The 27,813-nt window shown below is 31.4% G+C and overlaps 2 protein-coding genes across 3 annotated transcripts in view; one reads left to right on the forward strand and one right to left on the reverse strand.

The window, feature by feature from the left end:
* LOC145287839 (trifunctional enzyme subunit beta, mitochondrial-like) overlaps window positions 1-23,357 on the reverse strand; it is a 60,723-nt gene extending 37,366 nt beyond the window's left edge. The window contains exons 1-3 of one of the 2 annotated variants that reach the window (XM_080135712.1): window positions 23,054-23,357; window positions 8,601-8,651; window positions 5,148-5,274 (exon numbers count right to left, since the gene is read on the reverse strand). In XM_080135712.1, coding sequence (XP_079991838.1) covers window positions 5,148-5,274; window positions 8,601-8,651; window positions 23,054-23,117 — 242 coding nt within the window. In that variant the 5' untranslated portion in view covers window positions 23,118-23,357. The remainder of the gene's footprint in view (window positions 1-5,147; window positions 5,275-8,600; window positions 8,652-23,053) is intronic. The other variant, XM_080135713.1, reaches the window with a different exon arrangement.
* LOC145288128 (uncharacterized) overlaps window positions 1-27,813 on the forward strand; it is a 361,708-nt gene that overhangs the window by 233,237 nt on the left and 100,658 nt on the right. Inside the window, exon 28 of the mRNA XM_080136193.1 lies at window positions 23,349-23,454. Within this exon, the coding sequence (XP_079992319.1) occupies window positions 23,349-23,454 (106 nt within the window). The remainder of the gene's footprint in view (window positions 1-23,348; window positions 23,455-27,813) is intronic.

Consider the following 27,813-nt stretch of genomic DNA (forward strand, 5'->3'; position numbering starts at 1 on the left):
TTTAACCCAAATAATCGCCCTCCCTCTTACTAAAAAAAAAAAAAACAACTTTGAAACATTGTCTGGACTGGTTATTTCATTACAAACACGGAAATGGCAGAAACTATTAATAATAATAACTCACATTTAATCCTTTTCATAATTCTTGAATATGTTACTAATTTCGACAACCATTATAGCCCCCTCCGACTCTTACTAAAATAATAACTTTCATACATTGTCTGGTGTGTCTTCATTACGAACACACCAATCAAATAACTCACATTTCATCATTTTTCATAATTTTTGGATATGTTACTAATTTCGACCATCATTTTTCATGATTTAACCCACGTAATCGCCCTCCTCTTGCTAAAATAATATATTTGATGCACTGACTTGGCTGTTTATTTCATTACAAACACACCAATCAAATAACACACATTTCATCATTTTTCATAATTCTTGGATATGTTACTAATTTTGACAATCATATTTCATGATTTAACCCACATAATCGCACCCCTCTTACTAAAATAATAACTTTGATGCATTGACTTGGCTGTTTATTTCATTACAAACACACCAATCAAGTAACTCACATTGCATAATTTTTAAAAATTCTTGGATATGTTACTTATTTCGATAATCATTTTTTTTTTTTTTTTAATTCAATTTTCACCCCAAACAAGGCACAGTGCCACTTTGAAGCAGGGGGCTACTATCAAGGACTTAATTAACGGTGTCATTATGAAGGGAGATGAGTAGAAAGATGTTTGTTAACATTACACTTGAACTCCTGCATATCAGTGCAGTTGGGAAAGCAGAATCCCGGAAGGGAGTTCCAAAGACCCGCAGTTCTGGGGAAGAAACTATTGGAGTAAAAGGCTTTCTTGCACCTAGGGATCTCTACTGTAAAGGGATGAGACTTAGTAGCTTGTCGGGTTTGTCACGTCGGGGAGGTACAAGTGTTTGCAGTTTGTCAGAGCATTCACCATTAAAGTATTTGTAGAACAGGCAGAGGGATGCAACATCTCGTCGATGGGACAGAGGTTGAAGCCTAGATGACAGTTCAGGACCTATCAGGTTGGCAACTCTCTTTTGAACCCTGTCCAGGAGCGAGAGACAAGCAGCAGATGCACCAGCCCAGATGTTACAACAGTACTCCATACATGGGCGAATGGTGGCCTTATAGAGGCGTAAGTAGTTTTCTAGCACGGTAGAGGGAGCCAACCTTCCTTGCAGCAGACTTGGCAATGCTCTCAATATATCTATTCCAGTTCATATTCCCTGTAAACGTTAGGCAGAGGAGTTTAAAAGAAGTACTTTCAGGCAATGTGTTCTTGGCCATTGCTATTGGTGGTAGAGAAGGTTTCTTGTAGTTATTGAAGGAAACAAGCTTAGTCTTAGCAGCATTGAATATGACCATCCATTTTTGTCCCCATTCCACTACAGATTGGAGGTCATCCTCTAGTGTTTCTGCCATTTCCTTGGATATGTGTTCATTTGTTTTCCCCTCATATCTGTTATAGAGAGTGGTGTCATCGGCAAATATACCCATCTCCGAAACAATTTTATCAGGAAGGTCATTTATGAATATCAGGAATATAACTGAGGTCCAAGGATAGACCCCTGAGGTACTCCCGCATTTATGTCATATTGTTTAGATGTACGACCGTCGAGGACAACTTTGATTTTTCTATTACTTAAGAAGGATTTAATTAATTTTTATTTTTTATTTCGGACTATTAGTCTCATCTTTATTAGTTGTTGTTTTTGGATCTTTTTATTGGTTCACAACGTTTCGGCCAACTTCCTCTGGCCTTCGTCAGGTGGTAACCGCGACGGATAGGAACTTCGAATCTCCTAACTGCATTCTCAGCCATCACTGCCATCCATAGTTGTTGTCGTCTCACCACATTTTTGACCAATTAACCTCTGGCACGCTTTGGGTGGGATTGAAACCGCTATCTTCAGACAATGTTCATCTGGAACCGTAGAGATTCAACGTCTCTATCAACTGCGCCACGGGCCCCGAAGGGCGATCAAGGTTGGATTCTTTGATCTTATAAATCCATGTTTATTTATTATCTGATCTTCCATAGTTGGGTCCGTACCGATTGGTATATATATATATATATATATATATATATATATATATATATATATATACTATTCCTTAATTGGAATTCATTTTTTTTTAGATGAGCATTATATGTTAATTTTTATTTTTTATTTCGGACTATTAGTCTCATCTTTATTAGTTGTTGTTTTTGGATCTTTTTATTGGTTCACAACATTTCGGCCAACTTCCTCTGGCCTTCCGCACTGTTAAAAAATATACATGAAATATAAGGTTTATTCGTAAATGCTTTCTGCCATTTCAGGTACTTTCTGTATATCCATCACCCACTGTTAAAAATATACATGAAATATAATAATGTTAACTCGTAAACGGCTTCTGCCATTTCCGGGACCAATTTCATAACCTTTACTCCACTCTTAAAAATATACATGGAACATAGTAATGTTTACTCCTAAACGGTTTGTGCCATATCCGGAACTGACTTCATATCCCTCACCCAACTCTTTAAACTATACATGAATCATAAACAGTTTCTGCCATTTCCGGGACTGACTTAATAATCCCCACCCTAGTCTTTCAAATACAGGGCGTCTCAAAAAAATGTACTCACACTTTAACCCTTGCTAAAATGCTGTCTTTTTTGTGTTGCAGGTGTGAGGTGTGAACCACAGCATGGCAAGAAATCAACTTAGCTTGGAAGAGAGGAAGTTTGTCCTGAAATGTTATTGGAAGACAGAAAACGCCATTGAAGTGCAAAGACGATTCAGAAGGGAATTCGCAAGACCACCACCAACGCGCCGGACCATTGCTCGCATCAAAGAGAAATTTGAAGTAGATGGAACCGTCCAGAACGTCAACAAGAAACGTTCTGGACGACATTGGACATCCACAAGCCCTGGAAAAGAAGAGCAGGTGCACGAAACACTCTTTTGATCACCACAGAAATCACTTCGACAAATTGCTCGGGAAACCCACATCTCAAAAGATAGCGTCCATCGCATCATGAAGCGTCTGCACTGGAAATGCTACATTCCAACACTAATTCATGCTCTCAATGAAGACGATCCTGACCGGAGAGTCGAATTCTGTGAATGGTACCTGGCAAAATGTACAGAAGATGCAGGATTTCCACACAAAATTGTGTGGAGCAATGAGGCAACCTTTAAATTAAATGGCACAATTAATCGCCATAATTGCACGTACTGGGGTCTTATAAATCCTCATGTAACACTTAAACACCATGTAAACTTGCCAGGAGTAACAGTGTGGTGTGGGATATCCGCACTGGGCATCATAGGGCCATTTTTTTATTAACAGAACTGTCACTGGTGAGAGATATCTTAACTTGCTTCAGGAGTTTGTTGGTCCACAAATTTCGAACATGATTCTTTAATCACATTTATCTTCTGTATTCAAAGCTACTCCATTTCACTGTATGTTCATAAATAAAGGATTTCTCGTCATTCGAAGTGTGAGTACATTTTTTTGAGACACCCTGTATACATGAAATACAGTAATGTTAACTCGTAAACAGTTTCTGCCATTTCCGGGACTGACTTAATATCCACCACCTCACTCTTTTTATATTAAGAATTAAGAAATTGTTAGTTGTAAACAGAAAAGATATAAAAAAAAAAAAAACATAGCTTTCTAAATAATGTTTTTATTCTATAATAGTAAAATACTATCCCCATTTTATATTAAACATTATTAAATTGCCTTATATTAAGAATTAAGAAATTCTTAGGTGTAAATAGAGAAGATATAGAAAAACATCCCCTCCCAATTCTAAGAATGGCTTTCTAAATAATAATGGTTTTATTTCAGCACGGTCCGTATTCCATAATAGTAAAATACTATCACCCTTTTTATATTAAGAATTATTAAATTGCCTTATATTAAGAATTGTTAGGTGTAAGTAAAGAACATATAAAAAACATCCCCTCCCAATACTAAGAATGGCTTTCTAAATAATGTTTTTATTTCAGCACGGTCCGTATTCCATAATGGTAAAATACTATCCCCTTATACTAAGAATTATTAAATTGCCTTATATTAAGAATTAAGAAATTGTTAGGTGTAAATAGAGAAGATATAGAAAAACATCCCCTCCCAATACTAAGAATGGCTTTCTAAATGTTTTTATTTCAGAATTTGGAATCAGCAGTTTAGCGATATGATTTTTGGTATATGACATCTTGTCTCAATTTAGTCCACGATAAATATATATGCATCTTTTTTTAATAGAAGATAATCTTCGGTAGGAAATTACGCTATATAATACGGTTACTTGGTCTTTTGGCTAAGTTTAGTATCTGTTCTTAGAATTCAAACCATCACATCTTTTGACCCCCTCCATCAAAATTAGGAGATCATATTGTTACTAATACTAAAAAGAAAATGGACGTTTGTAAACATAGCGATCGTTCCTCTCATCGCTAAATATTTTTAAGCGCAAGTTTCTTTGTACTTATCATTTTTGCTTGTCATTTTTCGTTATACTCTCGTATTTTACTATTTTTAACCCAATAATAACGCTGGTAACGTTTTCATAATGTGTAAGTCAATATTTTAATTTGTATGATACTCACATTTTACCTATAAGAATCTTATTATATACATTGTTTTGTATACAAACATCGCCATTAAAGAGTGCTGATGTCACATCACGTGACATGACTAAGCGTTTTTTCAATTATGTATAAATATCATTAGATTATTACTTTATTACTACTTAAATACATAGGAAAAACGAAAAAAATGCCCAAATAGAAGAATTATGAACTCAAGGTATATGAATGACTATATCTTCTCAAACATTCAAAGCATATGATCTTAATACCTTCAGAGACCAAAGGGGAGAGAACCTTAATCTTTGCTGTATTAATGTGCATGCCTATGTGAGGTTCAACTTCTTGTAACCTGTCCAGCAAAACCAGCACCTTGTTGGCATTAACCAAATCAAACACATTCACCTCCCACCTAATTGCCAACCCTAATAAAAAACAAACCAGAAAAGAAATCAGAAAGAGTTCCTACAAAAAAAAATGTAAAGTAGAAAAAAGAAAACTAGATTACTTACAGTAAAGCATTTCTGGCCAAGTCATGAGGCATGAGATTAGCATAGGTAGTTCCAGACATTAAGAAAGGAATTCGGACACCTTCCACCAACACAATGTTAGGAACACCAGGTTTCGAAAGGGTCTTACCTATAAACAAGAAAAGTATTACTTGTATATAGTACTCATACAATAGTGAGCCATCAAACAAAAAAGCTGGAAGTATTCGTCAATATACTTTCACATAAGCTGTGCACATTAAGGATTTGGGAAAATTTTTTATTTGGGATGAATACAAATTGCCATATTAAAAATAGAATACTAAATAAGATATGCAGACTAAAACATATGATCAGATTTTTTTACTTTTTACTTCTGTCTTGTCAACAGCTTTCAGTGCTACTTCCAACTCGCCTAGTATACACTTTCCATCTTTGACTACATGCCTGCTGTATCCACCCATTTCTCGCCTGCATTTTACACGTCCATTTTCTTTGATGTCCACTTTGTTTCTGCTATGAGCACGTGCTGTCCTTTTCTTTCTTCAGACACCAGCTTGCACGCATATGTCCTTTTTTTCTTACAACTGCTGCTAATTCTTTCCACCGTGCTCTGTTACACCGAGAGGGGGAAAGAATGAGATCCCACATAAGATGGCATTACCAGAAATGACCAGCAATATGTACTTATAGACAACTAGTTTGATATGTTCATGCAGAAGAATCTGCAAGAATATACGGGGGTTTAAAAATTCATCAGGCAAGAATGAAATGTCAAAGAGAAACAAACTCAACACACAGGAAATTCTTCTAGTATGACAGAGGAGGAGCAGAGCCAAGAAGCTCACCATAGTGCCCAGTGCAGGAAATAATATCCTTTTTTTTTTTTTTACAACAAACTTGATGTTTCAAAAGAAAATAAGGGAGCATAAGTTTCTTCGGTTCTTTGATTTTCCTGGGCATTGCTAATATATGAGTCTTGTATGTCAATGTCTATATTTTTTTTGTTTGTTTAGCAAACATTTAAATATTAAACAAAAATAAATTCCAACAACAAAAAACGTTTGTATCATAATTAAATATGAAATCAACTCTTCAGTTTGTTGCTTATCAATCACTCAGTTTTTTAATTTTTTATTTTTTTTTTTATTTTTTTTTTTATTACATTTTCACCCCAAACAAGGCAAATTGCCACTTTGGTGTAGAGGGCTACTATCAGAGGCAACAACTACTGGGGTACTATGTAGGGATTTGGACAGCAAGATGTCGGTTCACGTTACACTTGAACTTCTGCACGTCAGTACTGTTGGGGAAGCAGGGACCTGGAATGGAATTCCAGAGTCTAGCGGTTCTGGGGAAGAAACTATTGGAGTAAAAAGATCTTTTACATCTAGGGATCTCTACAGTGTGGGGGTGGGATTTAGCAGCCTGTCGGGTTTGTCGAGGGTGCTCACGTCGTGGGGGCACAAGTGATTGCAGTTCGTCAGAGCATTCACCACTAAAATACTTGTAGAAAAGGCAGAGGGATGCAACATTTCGTCGATGGGACAGAGGCTGAAGCTTAGATGACAGTTCAGGGCTTATCAGGTTTGCGACTCTCTTTTGAACCTTGTCAAGGAGCGAGAGACTAGTAGCAGATGCACCATCCCAGATGTGGCAGCAATACTCCATACTTGGGCGAATGGTGGGCTTATAGAGGTACAGGATACTTTCGGGTGTTAGTAGTTTTCTAGCACGGTAGAGAGAGCCCACCTTTCTTGCAGCGGCCCTGGCAATGCCTTCAATGTAATTGTTCCAACTCATGTTTCCTGTGAACGTTAGGCCAAGGAGTTTGAAAGATGGACTCTCAGATAAAGAGTCGTTGGCCATTGCTATGGGTGGTAGAGATGGTTTCTTGTAATTATTGAATGAAACTAGTTTAGTCTTGGCAGCATTGAACGCGACCAACCACTTTTGTCCCCATTCCACTACAGATTGGAGGTTTTCCTCTAGTATTTCTGCCATTTCTTTAGAAATGTGTTCATTCGTCTTCCTGTCGTGCCTGCCATAGACTGTAGTGTCATCAGCATATATACCCATCTCAGAGGCAATTTTGTCGGGGGAGGTCATTTATGAATATCAGGAACAATAGAGGTCCAAGGATAGAACCCTGGGGCACCCCTGCATTTATATCATATTGTTTAGATGTACGACCGTCGAGGACAACCTGGATTTTTCTCTTATCTAAGAAGGATTTAATTATGTTAAGTATTCTACCAGTGATACCGTATGATCTGATTTTCCTGAGGAGACCCTCATGCCAATATTTTATTTCTATTAAATATTCTACTTATATATATATATATATATATATATATTATATATGCATATTAATCCCATTGACATTTTCTAGAGCAATCAGCAAAGTTAAAAATGAATAAATGGCAAAACTTTTTTAAACAAGCAGATCAGATTTGCATACATACTTGTTATTGTAATTTAATTTTCTTAATTTTAATTTAAGATTTTTTAAAAACATTTTCTCTGCAATCAAAAATATTTACTCAGCTAAATATTTTGATAATATTTAGGTATGTTATGTGTTTTAACATCTAGCAAATATATAACTTTTATAGCTTTTATTAATTCTCCTTTCGAAGAGGGAGGGGGGTGATATTGCCTGTCACCTGAGGCACTCATTCATGAGGGAATGTCAAAGAATAAAATTGTAATATAAAGTCTCTTAATTTCATATTTCTGTAAAAAAAATAAAAAAATTCATTATCACAAATGTTGCAATTTAAAATTATAATTTTAAACTGAATTCTGATCTGCAGGTTTTGTGACAATGATTGTTTTTTTTTGTTTTACAAAAATATCAAATAAAAGAAACTTCATATTACAATTTTATTCATTTTTTTAAAACAAAGATTCCAATAATAAAATTACATTGTAATTTTTAAATATTACAATTTTTTTCAGCAGATCAGATTTGAATGTATACTTGTTATTGTAATTTAATTTTCTTTAAATCCTAAAAAAAAAAAAAAAAAAAAAAAATGTATTAGCTTTAAATAAGCAAAATAAAAAATCTACTCTGGAAAAATCTATAATTGTCTTTTTCTGCATTCTTAAAATCTGCTTTTATTTTCCTTTATAAACTTTGATTTATTATAAAAACATTGCATTCAAAATGATTTTGTAAAAAGTAAGCTTATATTTATAAGGATTAAGTATCAGTCTTTGTGAAAAATGAGATCTAATGAAATTTTAATCAGGTTATCACACAAAATTGAGAAATATAATCTAAGGAATAAATAAGTTCCAACTTCTTAAAGATTTGGTATCCATATCAAAAAACACAAAATGGTAACTTTTAATATCTTATTCTTCACAATAAGAGGAAAACTATTCTGAAAATGTTAGCTCATGGCAATTATTTCTAGATATAAATACAAAGATATACACAAAAAAGTATAAAAACGTCAAATTTTTTACTTGAAGAAACATTCTGCAATTGTGTAATGGAGGCAGTGAAATGGCGCAAACCTAAAAGAAAAAAAGAGAGAAAATGGAAGATAAATGGTCAAAAAAGAAAAAAAGCCCCGCGTCTCCTCCTCCGACTCATTCAAAGTATTTTTGTACACACAGCAGACATGAGACTTAGGAAGCTGCCACACAAGAAATAATTGTCATTGGAGTATCAGAAGATATGGTTGATCTTCAAACATTTACTCAGCCAAAGATCAAGGCTATATTACCTATTTACCTTGGTTAACCTGGTTCAAAACACAGAGTTTTTCAATTGTCACTGGAGTTCTATTTAGCCTCTATTAAAGCTGAGCATGAAAATCAAACTATCTTCTGACCTATCACCTGCTTTACATCTGAAGATACAAACTGTAGCTTTCCAGATCAAAGAAATTTTTATTTTTTGTTCCAATTGAAAGTGCTCTTTTTTTGGAAAGTTAGATTTTCTTCACATCAAAAACCAACTTTGTCATTATGGGGCGCAAATAGGACAGTCTTTTTAAACAAAACCTAAAAGCACCCCCTCCCCCACCTCAAATGAACACTTGAAACTGAGATGCATTTGTCTTTCTATTCATTTGAGATGTAAAGATGGACTTGAAACTTGGACAAAGTTTAAACATTGCTGTATGCTTATATCAAAATTAAGATTAGAAATGCTTGAAATTCCAAAATTAGCTGATAACAATGAAGCATTAATTAAGGGACATATTCCCATTTTACTAGGAGAGGAAAAAAAAAATCACTGGAGAATTGAATGATAAACTTAAACATTATCTCTTATTCCCCCCCCCCCCATGTCCACAATGTTGTTCCATGTGATTGTGAATGTATACTTAGTGTTTAAAACTATCTTCTTACGCCACATCATATTGCTTCAAATTTGTATTTCTTGTCAGCATTTCCTTTTCCATAGAATAATGTTCAAGCTGTTCTGATGCCACAGTCTGCAGGATGTTAGAATAAAAACTTAAAGATTGTTTTAAAAAATGATAATCTATGAAATGAAATTCAAAGGTGGTGATTACTGAAGATTTAATAAATAAAAGATGGAATCTTTTAGTTTGTATTCTTATTGAAATCATGTTAACATTTTTTTGCATATTTAGGACATTTCACTGCAATGCAGGATACTTTTAACAGGTTACTTTTTTCTCAACAATTGTGGGACACATGGTTAAAATAATCTTAATTGGAGATTTATTGTTCTATGAAAAAAAGTTCTAATTGCGTGATTAAGTACAGAGAAAGTTCCAAATGTGACACAAGTGATAAGTGGGAAGAAGTGATGCACACGATGATTTAAAGGAAATTCAAAGATTTTACAAAATCTTTTGGATGTCTCTATAATTTGGCTGAATATTCCTGATATAAATCAAGTCTTTTATTCTTTAAACAGTTTCATAAAGAGTTGATTTCAGTCAATTTTGACTTTTTTTTTTTTTTTACATGGTGGTCACCACTTATCAAGGCCCGGAAGCCACTTAGGGATAAGGGTTATTGCAAGTACAGTACGTTAGTGTGGATTTGATGAAGTGTTTACTTAAGGGGGTGGTTCATTAGGAATTTGTTAACGTTGGACTTGAACACATCCAAGTTGTAGTCAGGTGGGAAGCAGGCAATGGAACAGAGTTCCATAGGCGTGCAGTTCAAGGATAGGCTGGCAACGTCTCCTCTGTGGGAGAGAGGTTGCAGGGTAGAGAAAACGGCATCCCCCACTAAGCCACAAAGTCTATTTTGTACTCTATCAAGGATAGGCTGTTTTTAGCAGCTCCTGCCCAGATATGGCAGCAGTATTCCATCCTTAGACGTACTTGGCTTTTATATAGATAGAGAATTGCATCAGTAGTGAGATATCTTCTGGAGCGGTAGAAGGATCCCACCATCTTTCCAGCGACCTTGGCAACAGACTTGATGCACGTGTTCCATTTCAGATCAGGAGTAAAGGTCAAACACAGAAGCTTGTCAAAACACGCAGCCATCCATCCCAATTGATGCTAGATGGGGATCAGAGCGTTGATGATGTAAAGATAGGAGTTTGGTTTTAGATGCATTAAAGGTAACCAGCCACGTCTTCCACTACTGAACCACGCGCTCGAGATCAGAGGAGAGAGAATCAGAGAGAACTTTGTCATTTACAGCCTTTGATGTGTTGCCGTAGATGGTTGTGTCATCAGCATAGATGTCAACGAATGATTTAAGTATGTGTTTAGGGAGGTCATTGATGTAGATCAGAAAGAGAGTTGGGCCCAGGATTGACTCTTGAGGGACTCCAGCATTAATACTGCAGGCCTCTGATTTTTGTCCATCGACCACTACTTTTATGAGCCTATCGGAGAGAAATGATTTAATGATTGAGAAAACATTTCCAGTTATACCGTAGCTGGAAATCTTGTGAAGTAGACCCTTATGCCATACCTTGTCGAAGGCCTTTGATATGTCAAGAGCAATTGCCCTAGAAAGGAAGCCTTTGTCAAGAGATTCACTAATCCTGTGAGATATAACTGTTAGCACATCTGTGGTAGATCTTGCAGAACGGAAACTATATTGTGTGTCACTAAGAAGGTTGTTTCTGCTGAGGTGGTTGACTCCAAATGGAACTTGTAGAGGTTGTGTCAGCTTCAAGATAAACTCCAATATGTCTTCAGCAGTATAAAATAAGATTACCAAAAAGACAGAATTTGTTTTGAACATAAAATATAATTGTTGCAATTCTTATAATCCTTTGAACTCAGAAAAAAAGTTCAATATACAAATATGCAGGATATAAAAAATTGTAACAGTCTCACATAGTCTAACTGTATTATGTACTTTCTTTGGATATTAATGGACAAGTCTACCACTGGAGTGATCGACATCTTCGCGACTCGCCCATCAGAAGATCTGGCGTAGGAACACAAATGGTCTTATTTTTACAACATCTATGTGATTTCGTTCCACAGAATTAGACAGTATACTGTCCAGAGTAGACATTCCTACAAATGGTAATGATATGCTCAATCTACAGAAATTGCATATGACATTGTAAAAAGGTTGACAGTAGCTATATAATTACTTTTTTCGGTGCACACAAAACATTTTCATTTTAAGGTACAATGTCATCTGTTAATTACCATTACTTTAATTCGAATGATGATGATTAACCTCCGCAGAAAATAGTAGAGAAATGGTTCAATGCATTTTTGAAAAGAGAAAAAAATTCTCAGAAGTTTTCCAGTTTATTCAAAAACTATTCCTTAGCTTTCTTTGCTTATTGGATATAATTGATATAAGAGAAAAAAATGTTACTAATACTAAGATAACTATTTAAGATAATGCTACTATTCAATAATCTAATCTACTGAAATTTCACCAACAAACGTGACCTTTGATTACTTATCAAGACTTGACAGAAAATAGTTTCTAGTTAAAAACCAAGAACAAGTAAAATACATTTCTTATCTATAAAATAATTCCAAAGGTCAATTTTTTTGATAAAATTACAATCATGACTAATTTGAATATTTAAAACTAATATTTTGACTGATTGCTGACAAAAAATATAATTTTAGATTCTAGTTTCAAGCCCAATCAAATGCTATCAAATATAAATACAAAATGAGCGTGCATAATTTTCATTCATCTTACAAAAGCTGAAATTGTTTCAGATCAGATTGATGATGCACAAGTTTTAATGTTAACAAGCTTGAACTAAAAATTATATATTATCGTAAAGCTGAGTTAATCAACATTTTCCCATAAAACTTATGTCCTATATATTTAATGACACAAAATACATGCTAAAATATTTTAGTTCTGATTCTTAAAAAATAAAAAGATATAAAAAAGTCTATAATTCTTCTAATTTGCCTTAATTTGTAATTAACTGAATAAGTCACTGATCACTTAATTAGTTATTTGGTTATTTCTAGCACATTCTCATGTTGATACAATCACTTGCACTAATAGTTTTTTTTATGTTGCAGCAGCATTTACAGAAGAGGAAATTTTTCAGTTAATTTACATGGTATACATGTATAAAAATTAGATACCAAAATAGTAAGTCCACAACGATAATATAGAAAAATAATTTTGTTAGTTATACAAGATATGTCAAAGTTAAGAATTTTTTAACAAAATCAAATTAGAACAAATAATCATAGTGACCCAACAGGTCACAGAGTACATATATTTTATTAAGAATTATTTCAGTTATTATGTTCTAAATTATGTATTAAATCTGAATCACATTTTTGTGCATGTTCTTTTTTTTTTTTTTAATAAAATCTCCGAAATGATTTAAGCTCAATAACTTGGTTAAATGAGGTAAAATTTTTGTACAGTTATAGGTGAATCGATTTATATTCATATTTAAAGTTACAAAATCGAGGCTGGTAAATTCCTGGAGATATTTTTCATCAGTAGCTTTTCTTTCTTTTTTAAAATTAAAAATTTAACAGATAAGATGCATTTAAAATGTACAATGTTCATTGCAATTAATTTCAGCAAAGTCATGTTAGATATAAAATAAGAGAAATTTATGATTGACTAGCAACAAATGAACACAACATGTGCAATTAGGAAATAAAAACATATTTTATACACAAGTTTGAATGATTGAAAATCACCAGATTATTGAAGAATAAATTCCAATATTTGTATTTATTTTATGCGTGAAGGGAATTCACTTTTCTAATATAATTGTAAAACTAAAATTTCTAACTTCTATGGCAGCAGAAAAGAGATGATTTCAGTTACATCAGTTATAAAGTTAGTTTATACTGAAAATAAATTTAATTTATTTTTTGATAATCATTTTTATTAAACATAATAATCAAAAATAACCTGGAGTTTGAGGAAAAAACATCTGTTTCTTAAACTTTTCCAATTAAGCTTTAGATTTGCAGATTACAATTCTGATAATTAATCTACTTAATATTATTTCAATAAATTTTCATCAGATCTTGAAAAGTCTGATAAAAATCGCATTGGGGTGGGGGCAAAATATGAGAATTTTATTTTTTTGTATATTATTATACTATACTATATATAGTTTATATATAGTTCAGCTTTTTTTTTAATAAGTCTATAAAATTATTAATGAAATTGATCAATTATTTGATTTTTGAGATAATTTTAAAAATCACATTGTTTTCATTGTTTACGTGAAAATATGTAAAAATAATATGCGGTTCAATTTTTCCTGTTTTTAGCTTCTGGAGGAATTTTTTGATTCACCGGAGAGTAAAATAAAAAAAAATTTATGAGATTTTCTTAGAATATTTCTTCTGGACAATACTGCAAAAATTACAATTTTATTTAAAAATCGCCGCTAACTTAGATGAATACTTTTGCAGTTTTAACAAAAGAACTATAAGAACTCAGAGTGTCTCCATTTATGCTGAACGCTTACTGCCAACATCAATATATTACATATGAATGAGTCGCCTGTGGAATTTCCACAGGTCCCGCTAGTATTATATAAATATTTTTTTATTTTATTTTTAAAATAATTTCTCCTTTTCCTTAGTAAAGCAATAATAATTTCTGGGTTGTAGATGTTGAAAACATATTTTATTTTTTTATTCATTTATCATTTGGATAAATGAATTTGAATTCAATGACACTTTTAAATAATTAGCCACTCTAAGTAAAATACAAAATATTCGGAATATTCGGGTAAAAAAGTCATTATTTGGGTTTTCTCCAAATATAACAGAAAATAATGACTTTACATCACAAATACTCTCGTATGTTCCAAGGATTCTTCAATTTTTCAAAATTAAACATTGACTGTCAGCATATATTGTTTTAATTCTTGGATTTTTTTTCCAGTGTTATACTGTGAAATATAAAATTTCCATCGAGCCTATAATGATATGTAAACAAAACACAGATTGTATGAGCAGGAGTGAAGACACCCAATCAGGAGCAGCGTCTGATATGACAGCATCGATACTTAAGTGACAATTTTAATGCACTTTTAAATTGCCTTCTACACCATACCTGCTGGGTGGCCATTAGTCTTGGGTTTAGAGAAGACAGCTGACAAGGGACAGCTGAAAAGTGGGCATTTATGCAGAATTTTCTTCCCCACACTGTCAAAAAATTTAATAGTCTCAATTCTGAAGTCAACTATCTGTCTCTCAGACACCCCATTATTTGCGGCTTCCGTGATGCTTTTTTTTTTTTAAAATTACGATTGGTTAATTTCATTTTACGGAGAGTGAAAAAATAGTTGTTGATTTTTCAACACCAGATTTTCAGACACTTCTGCATGACAGTGACATATTAGCAACAGAGACGTGTTCTCGGCCACTGTTCTTCGAAAGAGAAATGACATCTAGCAACCATTATGTGAACCTCAAATATAAGCAAGTGTTTATGATAATGCAAAAATATATTACAAAATAAATAACGCAAAAATACATGAAAATTGAAACATTTATTGAAAAAAAAAAATGTATCAAAATATAATTTTAATGTATTAATATAATTTCTTTTCAATGAGTGATTTAAACTTGTATAAATATAATTTTAGTTTGTCAATGTAGCAAAACAGAATTTTAAAAACAGGAAATGTTTATAGAGGTTTAAGAATTTTTTTTTTTTTTTTTTTTTTACAAAGATCATTTTTTTTCACAGTAAGTTTGTATAAACATATATAAATATAATTTTTGTTTGTCAATGTTTCATGTTTTTAAAATTATATTTTGCTACATTGAGAAACAAAAGTTATATTTTGATATATGTTTATACAATCTTACTGTGAAAAAAAATCTTTCTGTAAAAAACAAAAATGATTCTTAAACCTCTATAAACGTTTCATGTTTTTAAAATTCTATTTTGCTACATTGACAAAGTAAAACTGGCAGACGTACACAAGTGCTACCCCTCTAGCGAAATACACAGTTCAACTTAGGGAGCACCTAGTTTTTCTTATGACTTACGAGATTGTTTTTTTTTTTTGGATATTTTTTTTTATTTTGGCTTGAACTTCAAATTATTTTGTTATATGATTTTTTTAAATACATATCGGTATCAGTAGGAGAAATGAAGTGGTCTCATGTCGATGAGGCCATGTATAGAAAGGCTTATAACATGGAAAGTGAAAAAATATTAGATAATTTTGAAACATTTTTAGAGCATCTACATGAAAAATATGGTAATTAAAAAAATTCCCAATTAGCTTTGGGAAAAAACATGTTTTGAACAATTTAAAAATTTTTATTTTTGAATAAAAAATAATTAAAACAAAAACAGTAGTGTTCTTGTCGAGTAGTTTTTATTTTATTCAAGAAAATAAAAGGTACTCATGCACTAGCAGTGTCAGAAATCGCCATTAAAAATTCGTGATAAAAACTTGAATAATTAAAACTTCCTATCTTTCCAAGCTTATAACTACTTGAAAAATGTAATTTAAACCCTAATTTTTTTTCAATAAAAGGAGCAAAGACCGAATTTTAAAATAATATATGCAATATTTGTTTTTTTTCAATCGGTTTTCTTTAAAAAAGATTTCAAGAAAATCAACAAATTTTAACTTACTTCGAATATAATAAACATATAAATTCCCAAAAAAATCACCTATAAAAAATACTAATCAATGGGTAATTCCATTCTTCATTGTTAAGAATTTATCCATATTTATATTTTATATTCAATGTACTTTTTAAATAAAATAATTTTTTAAGCAATGATTCAAAAATACTGTGACTTCAGCTCGTCACAAATGGAAAAAGGGGGAGATAACCGTCTCCCTTTCTTAGAGTTGAGAACTATAGTGGCCAGTAAGCGCCAGAATTAATCTCATTTTCTATTTCTGGCACGTGTTTGCTGAAAACAAAAGTTGGGCCATCGTACTTAAAAAATGATCACATTTCACTTATCAGTTTTTGACATTAAAAAAAAAATACTATTTGACCAATTTTCCATTTTTTTTTATTCTCTTAAAGAAATACATGAGTTTTTGATTTAATACATTTTATTTCTTATGTAGTGATTTTTTTTTTTAAATCTAAAAAAAAAAAAACATTGAATGAAGCAGAAAAAAATTGTAGGTATTCAATCTTTTCAGAACAAAATTTTAAAAATGTAAGGTTTCACTTAAAAAAAAAAAAAGAAAAAGCAAAGTGGTTTAAAAAAAAAAAAAGAAAACTTTTGACTTTACAGGTAATTTGCACAAAACTATTCTTTTGTTTTAAGTTAGATTATTTTATTTATTGATCTTTTATCTTCAATTTGTGATATATAAATCTGAGGTGAGAAAATTAATTATTTTCATTTTAATAGACATTTCAAAATGGGGGGGTGAATTTAAAAAAAAAACAAAAAAAAAACGTTTGTCTAGAATATTATATTCAGTTTATTGGAAAGAGCATAAAATTTCACATTAAACCTGCAAATATTGTAAAAATTGAACCAATAGAAAAAAAAAAAAAAATAGTTATTTGCAAATTTACCTGTAAAGTCCATTAAAAATGGAAGCGGCCATTAAAAAATGATGTGATAAGAACTTTAATAATTCAACTTAGTATCTTTCGGAGCTTATAACTACTTGAAAAATGTAATTCAAACCCTAATTTTTTTTTCAATTAAAGGAGTAAAGACCAAATTTTAAAAAAATAACAGTTTTAATAGCAAATTATGCAATATTTGTTTTTTTTTAAATCGGTTTTCTTTAAAAAAAAAGATTTAAAGAAAATCAACGTATTTTGACTTGCTTTGATAAATATATGTATATATATAAATGCCAAAAAAAATCACTTACCTATAAAAAATACTATTAAATGGGTAGTTCCATTCTTCAGAATTTATTCATATTTATATTTTAAATTCCATGTATTTTTTAAATAAAAGAATTTTTTTAAACAAGTATTTGAAAACCCCGCCATTATGTAAGCATCTGTCGTGTTTAGCCAAACACCGAACCGGTGATTCATTTTGTTTTGAACTACAGATGAACAGAAGGATGTAAAAACGTTTGCGCGTGAAGAATTTGTGCTTCCATAGCTGAAAACTAGAAAAAAAAAAATTCTTTGACTGGTATCTTTTTTAAAGGCAAAAACTTATAAGTAAAATCTTATAAGTTTTTGCCTTTAAAAAAAATAGCAGTCGAAGAATTTTTTTTTCTTTTCTCAAATACATGAGTTTTTGATTTAATATATTTAATTTCCACTTTATGGAATGATTTTTTTTTTAATATCTAAAAAAAAAAAAAAAAAAAAAAATTTTTGCAATAAAATGAAACTTTCTGTACAATATAAGGGTGTCATTTAAAAATAAATAAAAAAAATCACCGTGGTTTTAAAAAAAATGGTTTTAAACTTTGTACTTTACAGGTAAATTTGCAAATAACTATTTTTTTTTTTTTTTTTTTTAAATTAGCTTATTGTATTTATTGATCTTTTATCTTCAATTTGTGAGAAAAATTAATTATTTTTGGTACTCTTGCATAATTTGACCCGAATTCTCGTGATTTCCCGTCAAGCCCAGATTGGGCGAGACCGGCAATCATCAGTGTCAGCCGAGTGGCGTAATAGACGCAGACTAAGGAAAAAAGCAAAACAAAAATACAAATTATCAAAAAATAAAAAAACTACCTTGAAAAAAGCAAATATGTTTATTTAATTTATTTCAGTATTTATTTATTTTTTTTCCACAATATTTATCAACAGCAAGCTATGTAAATATTGTTATCTTCAAGAAAAGGTTGTTTACTCGTATAAATGTTAGGTGTTAGTACAATTTTTTTTGTTTTTCTTTAACCGTATTTTCTTTTTCTCGTTTTTTTATTTTATTTTCAAGACTTTTTGTTCAGTCAGGTTTTTTTTTTTTACATGGTTAATTGCCGGTGGAAGAACTTTCATGAGGTGAAGATATTTCCTTATGAATCTTTTACTTCAGTCGATTTTTGATTTGTCATATCGACAGCAAAGAGGGAGGTGATGGGCGGGGTAGAGGAAATGGAAGGAAGCCCCCCTCCCCTCCAACCGGGTAACTTTCAGAAATGTGATTTATGATGGAGACAAAAGGATCGTTTCCAAATTTTTATCTCCACATAAATTCAAGTAAATATGTACCCAGAAGCTCCTGGCTGGTCCCGCTTGTTACGCTGTTTTGACCCAAAGCGGTTCAAGGATTCTCCCTATGTTATGTTTTCTTCGGGTGAATAGAGATTCATCAATTTCTACAGTGTGCCCTCCTGGGTCCTATCTGCCGGGGTTCCCCCAGGAAATACTCCTGACAAATTTCTCTCAGAAAGTTAACGATCCTGTGCGCAATGATACCCATTGTCTACATCGTCCATTGGTACACTGCCAGGAGAAGCCATCCTTTACGCATGATCAGTAAACATTTGTGTTTACAATTGGTGCACTTCATGGGAAAGCAATTTCTTTTCCTAACAATATGAGATTGTCTGCATCGGTGTTTCCATTTGTTTTTCTAGTATGCACAGATTTATTTCCTTGCCTGTCATTTTTTTCTGTTTGGCGAGTCTGAAAATATAGTTGTTTGTCAGCTTTTTTGGAGTTCAGTCGATTTCTTCCAATTCGAATGTCGTCTGCTTTCATTTACATATCGCTTTTGCATTAGCTAAGCAAACTCCCAGAAATTGAAGTAAAAAAAAAAAAAAAAGAAATTAATAACTTTTTAAGTCGAATTAGCGTTTCAACATTTGAACAACGCTCGCTCGGCTGACACCGATGATTGCCGGTCTCGACGGTAAATTACGAGAATTTGAGTCAACCTTATTTTCATTTTAATAAACATTTCAAAATGACCGGTGGGGTAGCAGTATCAGAATTTTTGTAGGAATTTTTGACACCCCTAACACGAAACTGCGAATACAATATAAAAATCTCGTAATTTCTCTGTTAAAAGTGGGTTATTTATTTTCTTTATGGATTATACTTCCAAAATAAACTATTACAGTTGTTTTAAAAGTAATAAAAATATTTTTTTTTTTTTAAAACAGTAATGAATTTTCCGAACTCAATATTTTTCAATTTTTAAACTCAATATTTTTAAATTTTTAAAATCTATCAAAATTTTTCTATTGATTCTATTTTTACGATATTTTCAGGGTCAATGTGAAATTTTATGTTCTTTCCAATAAACCGAATATAATATTTTAGACAAACGTTTTTTTTTAAATTCACGCCCCCCCAAGTGTCACCCATTTTCAACTTTCTCTTAAAAAGTAAATAATTAATTTATGGTTAATAGTTTTATATATCACAAATTGAAGAGAAAAGGTCAATAAATAATATATTCAAATTTAAAACAAAAAAAAAAAATCGCTTTTTTAGAAATTTACCTGTAAAGTCCGAAGTTTAAAACCTTATTTTATAAGAACACATTGTTTCTTTTTGTCTTTTTTTTTTTTTTTTTAATGAAACCTTGGTCCTTGCTTCTTTAATTGAAAAATAAATTAGGGCTTGAATTACATTTTTCGAGGAGTTATAAGCTTAGAAAGATAGGGGGTCGAATAATTTACGCCTCTCATTTTGAAATGTCTATTAAAAAGTAAATAATTAATTTATGGTTAATAGTTTTATATATCACAAATTGAAGAGAAAAGGTCAATAAATAATATATTCAAATTTAAAACAAAAAAAAAAATCGCTTTTTTAGAAATTTACCTGTAAAGTCCGAAGTTTAAAACCTTTTTTTAAAAAAAAAAACACATTGTTTTGTTTTTTTTTTTTTTTTTTAAATAAAACCTTGGTCCTTACTCCTTTAATTGAAAAAAAAAAATTAGGGCTTTAATTACATTTTTCGAGGAGTTATAAGCTTGGAAAGATGGGGTGGAATTATTCACTATTTTCACGAAATTTTTGACACTGCTACCGGTGGGGTAGCAGTATCAGAATTTTTGTAGGAATTTTTGACACCCCTAACACGAAACTGCGAATACAATATAAAAATCTCGTAATTTCTCTGTTAAAAGTGGGTTATTTATTTTCTTTATGGATTATACTTCCAAAATAAACTATTACAGTTGTTTTAAAAGTAATAAAAATATTTTTATTTTTTTTTTAAAACAGTAATGAATTTTCCGAACTCAATATTTTTCAATTTTTAAACTCAATATTTTTAAATTTTTAAATTTTAAAAATCTATCAAAATTTTTCTATTGATTCTATTTTTACGATATTTTCAGGGTCAATGTGAAATTTTATGTTCTTTCCAATAAACCGAATATAATATTTTAGACAAACGTTTTTTTTAAATTCACGCACCCCCATTTTCACGCCCCCCCCATTTTCACGCCCCCCCCCCATTTTGAAATGTCTATTAAAAAGTAAATAATTAATTTATGTTTAATAGGTTTATATATCACAAATTGAAGAGAAAAGGTCAATAAATAATATATTCAAATTTAAAACAAAAAAAAAAAATCAGTTTTTTAGAAATTTACCTGTAAAGTCCGAAGTTTAAAACCTTATTTTATAAGAACACATTTTTTCTTTTTGTCTTTTTTTTTTTTTTTTTAATGAAACCTTGGTCCTTGCTCCTTTAATTGAAAAAAAAATTAGGGCTTGAATTACATTTTTCGAGGAGTTATAAGCTTAGAAAGATAGGGGGTCGAATAATTTACGCCTCTCATTTTGAAATGTCTATTAAAAAGTAAATAATTAATTTATGTTTAATAGGTTTATATATCACAAATTGAAGAGAAAAGGTCAATAAATAATATATTCAAATTTAAAACAAAAAAAAAATCAGTTTTTTAGAAATTTACCTGTAAAGTCCGAAGTTTAAAACCTTTTTAAAAAAAAAAAAACACATTGTTTTGTTTTTGTTTTTTTTTAAATAAAACCTTGGTCCTTACTCCTTTAATTGAAAAAAAAAATTAGGGCTTGAATTACATTTTTCGAGGAGTTATAAGCTAGGAAAGATGGGGTGGAATTATTCACTATTTTCACGAAATTTCTGACACTGCTACCGGTGGGGTTAAAAAAAAAAAACACACACACACACACACACTTGTCTAGAATATTATATTCAGTTTATTGGAAAGAGCATAAAATTTTACATTGAACCTGAAAATATCGTAAAAATTGAACCAATAGAAAAATTTTGATAGATTTTTAAAGTGAAAAAATTGAAAAAAATTTAACTCGCAAAATTCAATTGATTTCATTACGTAAAAAACATGGCTGCATGAACGCGCGCAGGCACTTTGTAAACACTCTTTTTTAAAAAATAAAAAATAATATTTCTATTATTTTTTTAAACAATTTCAATAGTTTATTTTGGAAGTATATTCCATTAAAAAAAATAAACAACCCACTTTAAAAAGAGAAATTACGAGTTTTTTTTTTATATTTCATTCGTAGTTTTTTTGTTAGGGGGTGTCAAAAATTCCCCTCAAAATTCTGACACGCCTAGCGCCGACACCCCCTTCCCATTTTTTTCCTGAGAACTTAATTCTATAGAATTAAGTTCTCAGGAAAAAAATGTATGCGAATACATACAATATAACTGTTTTTTCGATATTTTCATTTTTTAATGTCTTGATTAAATTGTACAAGTATCTATTTGGATATTTTTTTTTTTTTTTAAATATATTTTACAGATTTATTTTAAACTAAACTAGGAGGTCCGGTTTGATAATCGGAACATCGAGGTTAAGTTTTCACCCGACACCGGTACTGTCACACTTGCCTATACTTCTGGATCCCCCCCCCCCCTTTTATCTCTTGTAAATTCGGCTTATCCTCGTAGACAGGATGACAATCAAAATACTCCAATTGTGAAAGTTAAGATTGGATTTTATGAAACATTTAGCCGCCCCTCCTCCAATAAATACATTTTCTGAAATATTTTGTTATAATCTTGTTTACTGCTTTACGTACTTTTCATAGCAATCACCTTTAAGCTTTTTTAAAAAAAAAAAAAGAAAAAAAAAAGGGGGTCTAATTTTCATATGGTGTCGCTTAGTTACGACCCACTTAATTATTTAAAAAAAAAAAAAATGTATAGAAATGTATATTTAAAAAAAAAAAATGGCTAAACCATGGTGATACTTATGGTGCCCTGAAACAGTCAATAATTTAGGAATAACACATTTATCGAAAGAAATTGGTGGTAACAAGTAAAAATGGGTAGAAAAGTTCTAGTTTATATACATTAAATTATTGAATTAGAATTATTACATATTTACAGACCAAAAATAAATTTTTATCCAACAATCGAAATGGGAGAAATAATTAAACGGTTCATCATGAAATTTTTTTTCTTTTAATGTGAAATTGCAAAATTTAATTTTCGTCGTTAATTTTCAAACTACAAAGCAAGAACGAACTTTAATAAAACACCACAAAAAGTTATTTATTTCGACATTTGAAAAACCAGGAAAAAAGACCTGTTCAATATAAAAGAAAAGAACCTGAAGAGTATCAATGGGGAAAAAAATGCTTTAAAATACTTACCGAAAACTTTTGATACATTTAAAGAAGTCGATCTCCTCACGAGTGCAGCCATTGCAAATTTCATAATAAACACAGTCCAATTCTAATGAACTCTGACCCCAATTATCGTTCACGATTTGCAATTCTCAAATGCTGTTAAGGAAGTTTCAAAAGGAGATAAAAACTTTCCCAAAAGTGTTTTCAAACGTATGTATTCACAGGAAATAAAGCAGCCTTCATTTTGAGGGTATTTTGTTGTTTGTGCTGTCAAAGTTCAAAAGTCAGGTGATAAAGAGAGAGAGAGAGGGGGAGTTGAAGGAGTGTTTACTGTTTGTTTCAAATCGTCAGCATGGCCGGCTTCGCTGTTGTTGGTGCGTTCAGGCGAATATCTTCAAGATTTCACTCATTATATCCACGAAGAAGTAAGTATGCAATTATTTATTTTTACACTGAAGTGTTACTTGTTTTATTTATGTGTAAAGCTCATCATTTATTTCATCGCAAAAGATTTCCTATTTGTCCTATTTTGTGACCTGATAAAAAGGAAATACTTCTTGTCGTCAGTCGACAAATATTGATCAAGAGTTCATCGTATACAATAACATTTGCTGACCTTAAAATACTTACTGTTTTTAGTCTTATTTAGTATGTAATGATTTTGTTTGTTAAGCGATTACGGGTATTGATTTTTTAAATTTAAATCAATTAATAATAAAATATGTAAGTCACGTAGACGCGAGAACCACGCAGACTCGCTAAGTCGTCATACAATTTTTATAATTAAAAGTGCGAAAAAGTGAAAATAAAATTAAACAAAAAGTATATTCGCATAGTTTCTATACTATAATCGAGCTTATGGTATCGTTATTCTGAACGATTACTGAGTATTGGGGCAAAAGATAAGTTTTTAAAGTGATTTTACGGTGTCAACTGAAAAATATCTCCGTAAAATTTTAGTTCAGATTTTTGTGATAATGAGAAATTATTTTTAACTTATTTTATTCTTGGTGCTTAGATCGATTTTTTTTATATAAATATGTTGTTTAAGTAAAAAGAATATTACGTACTTAATTGACATGTCGAAAATAGCAATATGTCCAAAATTATAAGAATTAATGTATTTATATAAATCTAAGCTAAAATATTGATCAATATAAAAGTTAGGTACTCTTGCATAATTTGACCCGAATTCTCGTGAATTCCCGTCAAGCATGGATCGGGCAAGACCGGCAATCATCGGTGTCAGCCACGAGCGTTGTTCAAATGTTGAAACGCTAACTCGACTTTTTATTTTATTTATTTAATTTTTTTTTTCTGTTATGTTTTGAGTAATTTTTAAGGTGATATTAAGGGGGCGGGGGTGACTTTTTCTGATTAGTTACTTATTTATTATTATTATTATTATTATTATTATTATTATTATTTTTTTTTATTGAATTTCTGGGAGTTTGATTAGCCAATGAAAAAGAACTATCTAAAATGGAAGCAGACGATATTCGAATTGGAAGAAAGCGACTAACCAAAAAAAAAAAAAAACTGACAAACAAATATATTTTCAAACTCGCCAAACAGAAAAATGACAAGGTAAGAAAATAAATCTATACATGTTAGAAAAAGAAGTGAAAACATCGATGCAGACAACAATCTCATATTGTCAGAAGAAATTGCTGTCCCCCAAAAATGAGGTTTACTTTAAAAAAAGGATGGTTTCTCCTGGAGATGTAGAAATGGACAGTGCCACCAAAAGAACTTGACTGAACAACAAGTCTTGAAAAAAAAAAAAAAACACACACACACACACACAAGAAAAAAAGGTACTCTTGCAGGCATGCACTTAATGATCCGTGCTGAAATAATAACGTTATTATTTAAAAAGCCATGGGGAGGAGAGGGTGTTTTGTACCTTACAATTGAATAAAAAAACATATAATAAAACTTTAAGAATGCACTTGATCCGCGCTAAATCGTATTTCCAAGTTTAATTAAAGCTTTATGATATGTTTTTTTTTATTCAGTTGTAAGGTTAAAGTACAGAATAGGTACAAAACGCCCTCCCCTCCCCATTTTAAGAATGGCTTTTTAAATAATAACGTTATTTCAGCACCGATCATTAAGTGCATGAGTACCAACTTTAATTAAACTTGGAAATACGATTTAAAAAATAGTGCGGATCAGTAAGTGCATTAGCACCGAAAAAAAAAAAAAAAAAAAATACGGTTACAAAAAAGAAGACAAAACAAACAAAAAACTTGTACTTACACCTAACAATTATATGGTTAAAAAATCTTTTCTTGGAGGAGAAAAAAAAAACAAAAAAAAAAACTTTCTGTTGATAAATATTTTGCAAAAAAAATTAAATACTAAAATGAAGTAAAGTTGGACAATGAAAATATGTTTACTTAGTAAACATATTTTCATTTTTCAAGGTAGTTTTTTTTAAATTTTTTTCTTTTTAATTATTTGCATTTTTCCCGTTTTTTTTTGTTTTTTTTTTTTTCTTTTTTTCATTAGTCGGTTACGACGCTCGGCTGACACCGATAATTCCCGGTCTCGCCCGATCCATGCTTGACGAGAATTCGGGTCAAATTATGCAAGAGTACCAAAAAATTTGCGTTCCGAGTTATTCCACATACGCATGAACTCTTCCTCGTCTACTTCTACGGAAAAAACAATTTTACCCAATTTTCCTTTTAACTATAAAGAACGGTATTGTTTTACTTTAAGGCCCGTCTCACGTCCGTATATAACAAAATATTTTTTTTTTTTTTTTAGATTTCAGTGTGCTAAAAACGAATCTGAAAACCGTTTCCGTTGCAAAAAAATAGTTTTCATGATATGAAGAAATTACTTTTTCGAAAAGTGGGTGATCACTTTTCCATGTAAATTTAACTTAAAATGAGCACCCACTTTCTGGCCACCTGAGAGAGGGAGCATTTTTTGTGTTTATTGGCTAAAAAGATTTTTTGATTTCTTTCGCATGGTATTAACCCCTAAACTCTGGGACTATTTTCCATTTCACAACCTATCCTTCATTTACGCTATGCGCGAGCATAAACGAAAGCTGTTAAATGTGCATTCGCAAACCAAACTGCCTTGTCACATTGTAGTATTGGCGAAAAATTAAAATTCGACGAAAAACAAGTAGTTTTCCAAATATTAAACCACATAATTCTGTTATCACGGGTGGCCATTTTGTATGCGCAAGCCTACGCTGCGCACGCATACAAAATGGCCATCCGTGATAACATAGAATTACATGGTTTAATATTTGGAAAACTACTTGTTTTTCGTCTAATTTTAATTTTTCACCAATACTACTGTGAAATGGAAAATAGTTCTAAAGCTAAGGGGTTAATACCATACAAACGGTAAATTTGCGACAGGAATGGTTACCATATTCTTTTAAAGCACACCGAAAACTACAAAAAACTATTTTTGTTTCTATACAAATGTTAGACAAGCCTTAAAGTAAAATAATACCAATTTTTCTTTATTTTTTAATTTCCTCATGTCTTTATTGAAAGATAAAAACAAAAAAAAATCAAAACCTTTTAGTCAATAAACACTAAAATGCCCCCTCTCTCAGGTGGCCAGAAAGTGGGTAGAGTAGCTGTGTCCAAACCAAACTTTGTGTCCACTTGGGCAACGTCGGGTACCCATGCTAGTCTATTATTTAAATCTCAAACGTCTGTTAGTTTGTGCATTTGTGTGTTCGCATATTTGCTAAAACTTTTGTCATCCGCATCCGACCGGGTTGAAACAGATACCATCTGAATAAGCAATGGCTCGGATGCATAATATGTGAAAATTAGAAAAAAAGATTAATTCTGTGATGGTCAACTGTGCCATTTTTTGAAAGGGGGAGTACTTTTTCTGTTGTGATTTTTTGCAAGTCAAATTAAGTTTGATACGCGCGCATGACTTGCAAAAAATCACAACGCAAAATTGTTTAAAAACGTTATTTTGCAGGGTCATGACATCATAAGTTGTCATAGCCATAACAGCTAGCGCGTTAGCCAGTAACTTTTTTCCCCTTCTTTTCCTTTTTCACGTTTCAGATTTAAACCCAGCTAGCGTGGCTCCTTTTTTTTTTTTTTATGGTCACACGGGCACTGGCTGCAATTTTGATTGAAAGAAAAATAGTTTTGATTCATTTATTTTTTTAAGGGGAGGGAACTGGAGACTTCTCTTTGTATCTCTTCTGCCACAATATCTGGTGGGGAGGATGTTCTTCTTTTTGGAGGCTATTCCATTCTTTTGTGGGAGTATCGCTGAAAGTACTCAATATCCAAACCAAATTTCATATCAATCTGAGCAACACTGGGTATCCATGCTAGTCTATAATATAAATCTCACCTCTCTATTTAAGTGTATGTATGTTTGTATGTCTGCCTAAAACTTTTGACAGAAGTGACAAATTTTCACGAGATCTGTATTGTTTTGAAACTTGACCCTTCAGATGACAAATATCGAAAAATTGGCTAAAAACATTTATTCCTTCGCCCTCAACTGGGCACTTTTAAGAGGTTGCTTTTTTTCACCGATGTTTACAGAAGTCATCTCCTCTTTTCAATTGGCTAGCCTAAATTTAAACCTTCATCACTTCCGGTTTGGCGATGAACGCAACAGCAAAGATGTCATGTTTTTTTTTGTCTTTTGTTTTTTTCATGTTCTTTTCCTCCTTCGTGGTATGGGTTCGAGCCTGCCTGCCTACTACCACTTTTTTTTTTTTTTTGCTCAACACACACCTCCAAACACCTGGGCAATGGCGGGCACCAAAG

The sequence above is a fragment of the Euprymna scolopes genome, chromosome 11, assembly GCF_053919585.1.
Source record: "Euprymna scolopes isolate OS-2025 chromosome 11, ASM5391958v1, whole genome shotgun sequence".
NCBI classification, from domain to species: Eukaryota; Metazoa; Mollusca; class Cephalopoda; order Sepiida; family Sepiolidae; genus Euprymna; species Euprymna scolopes.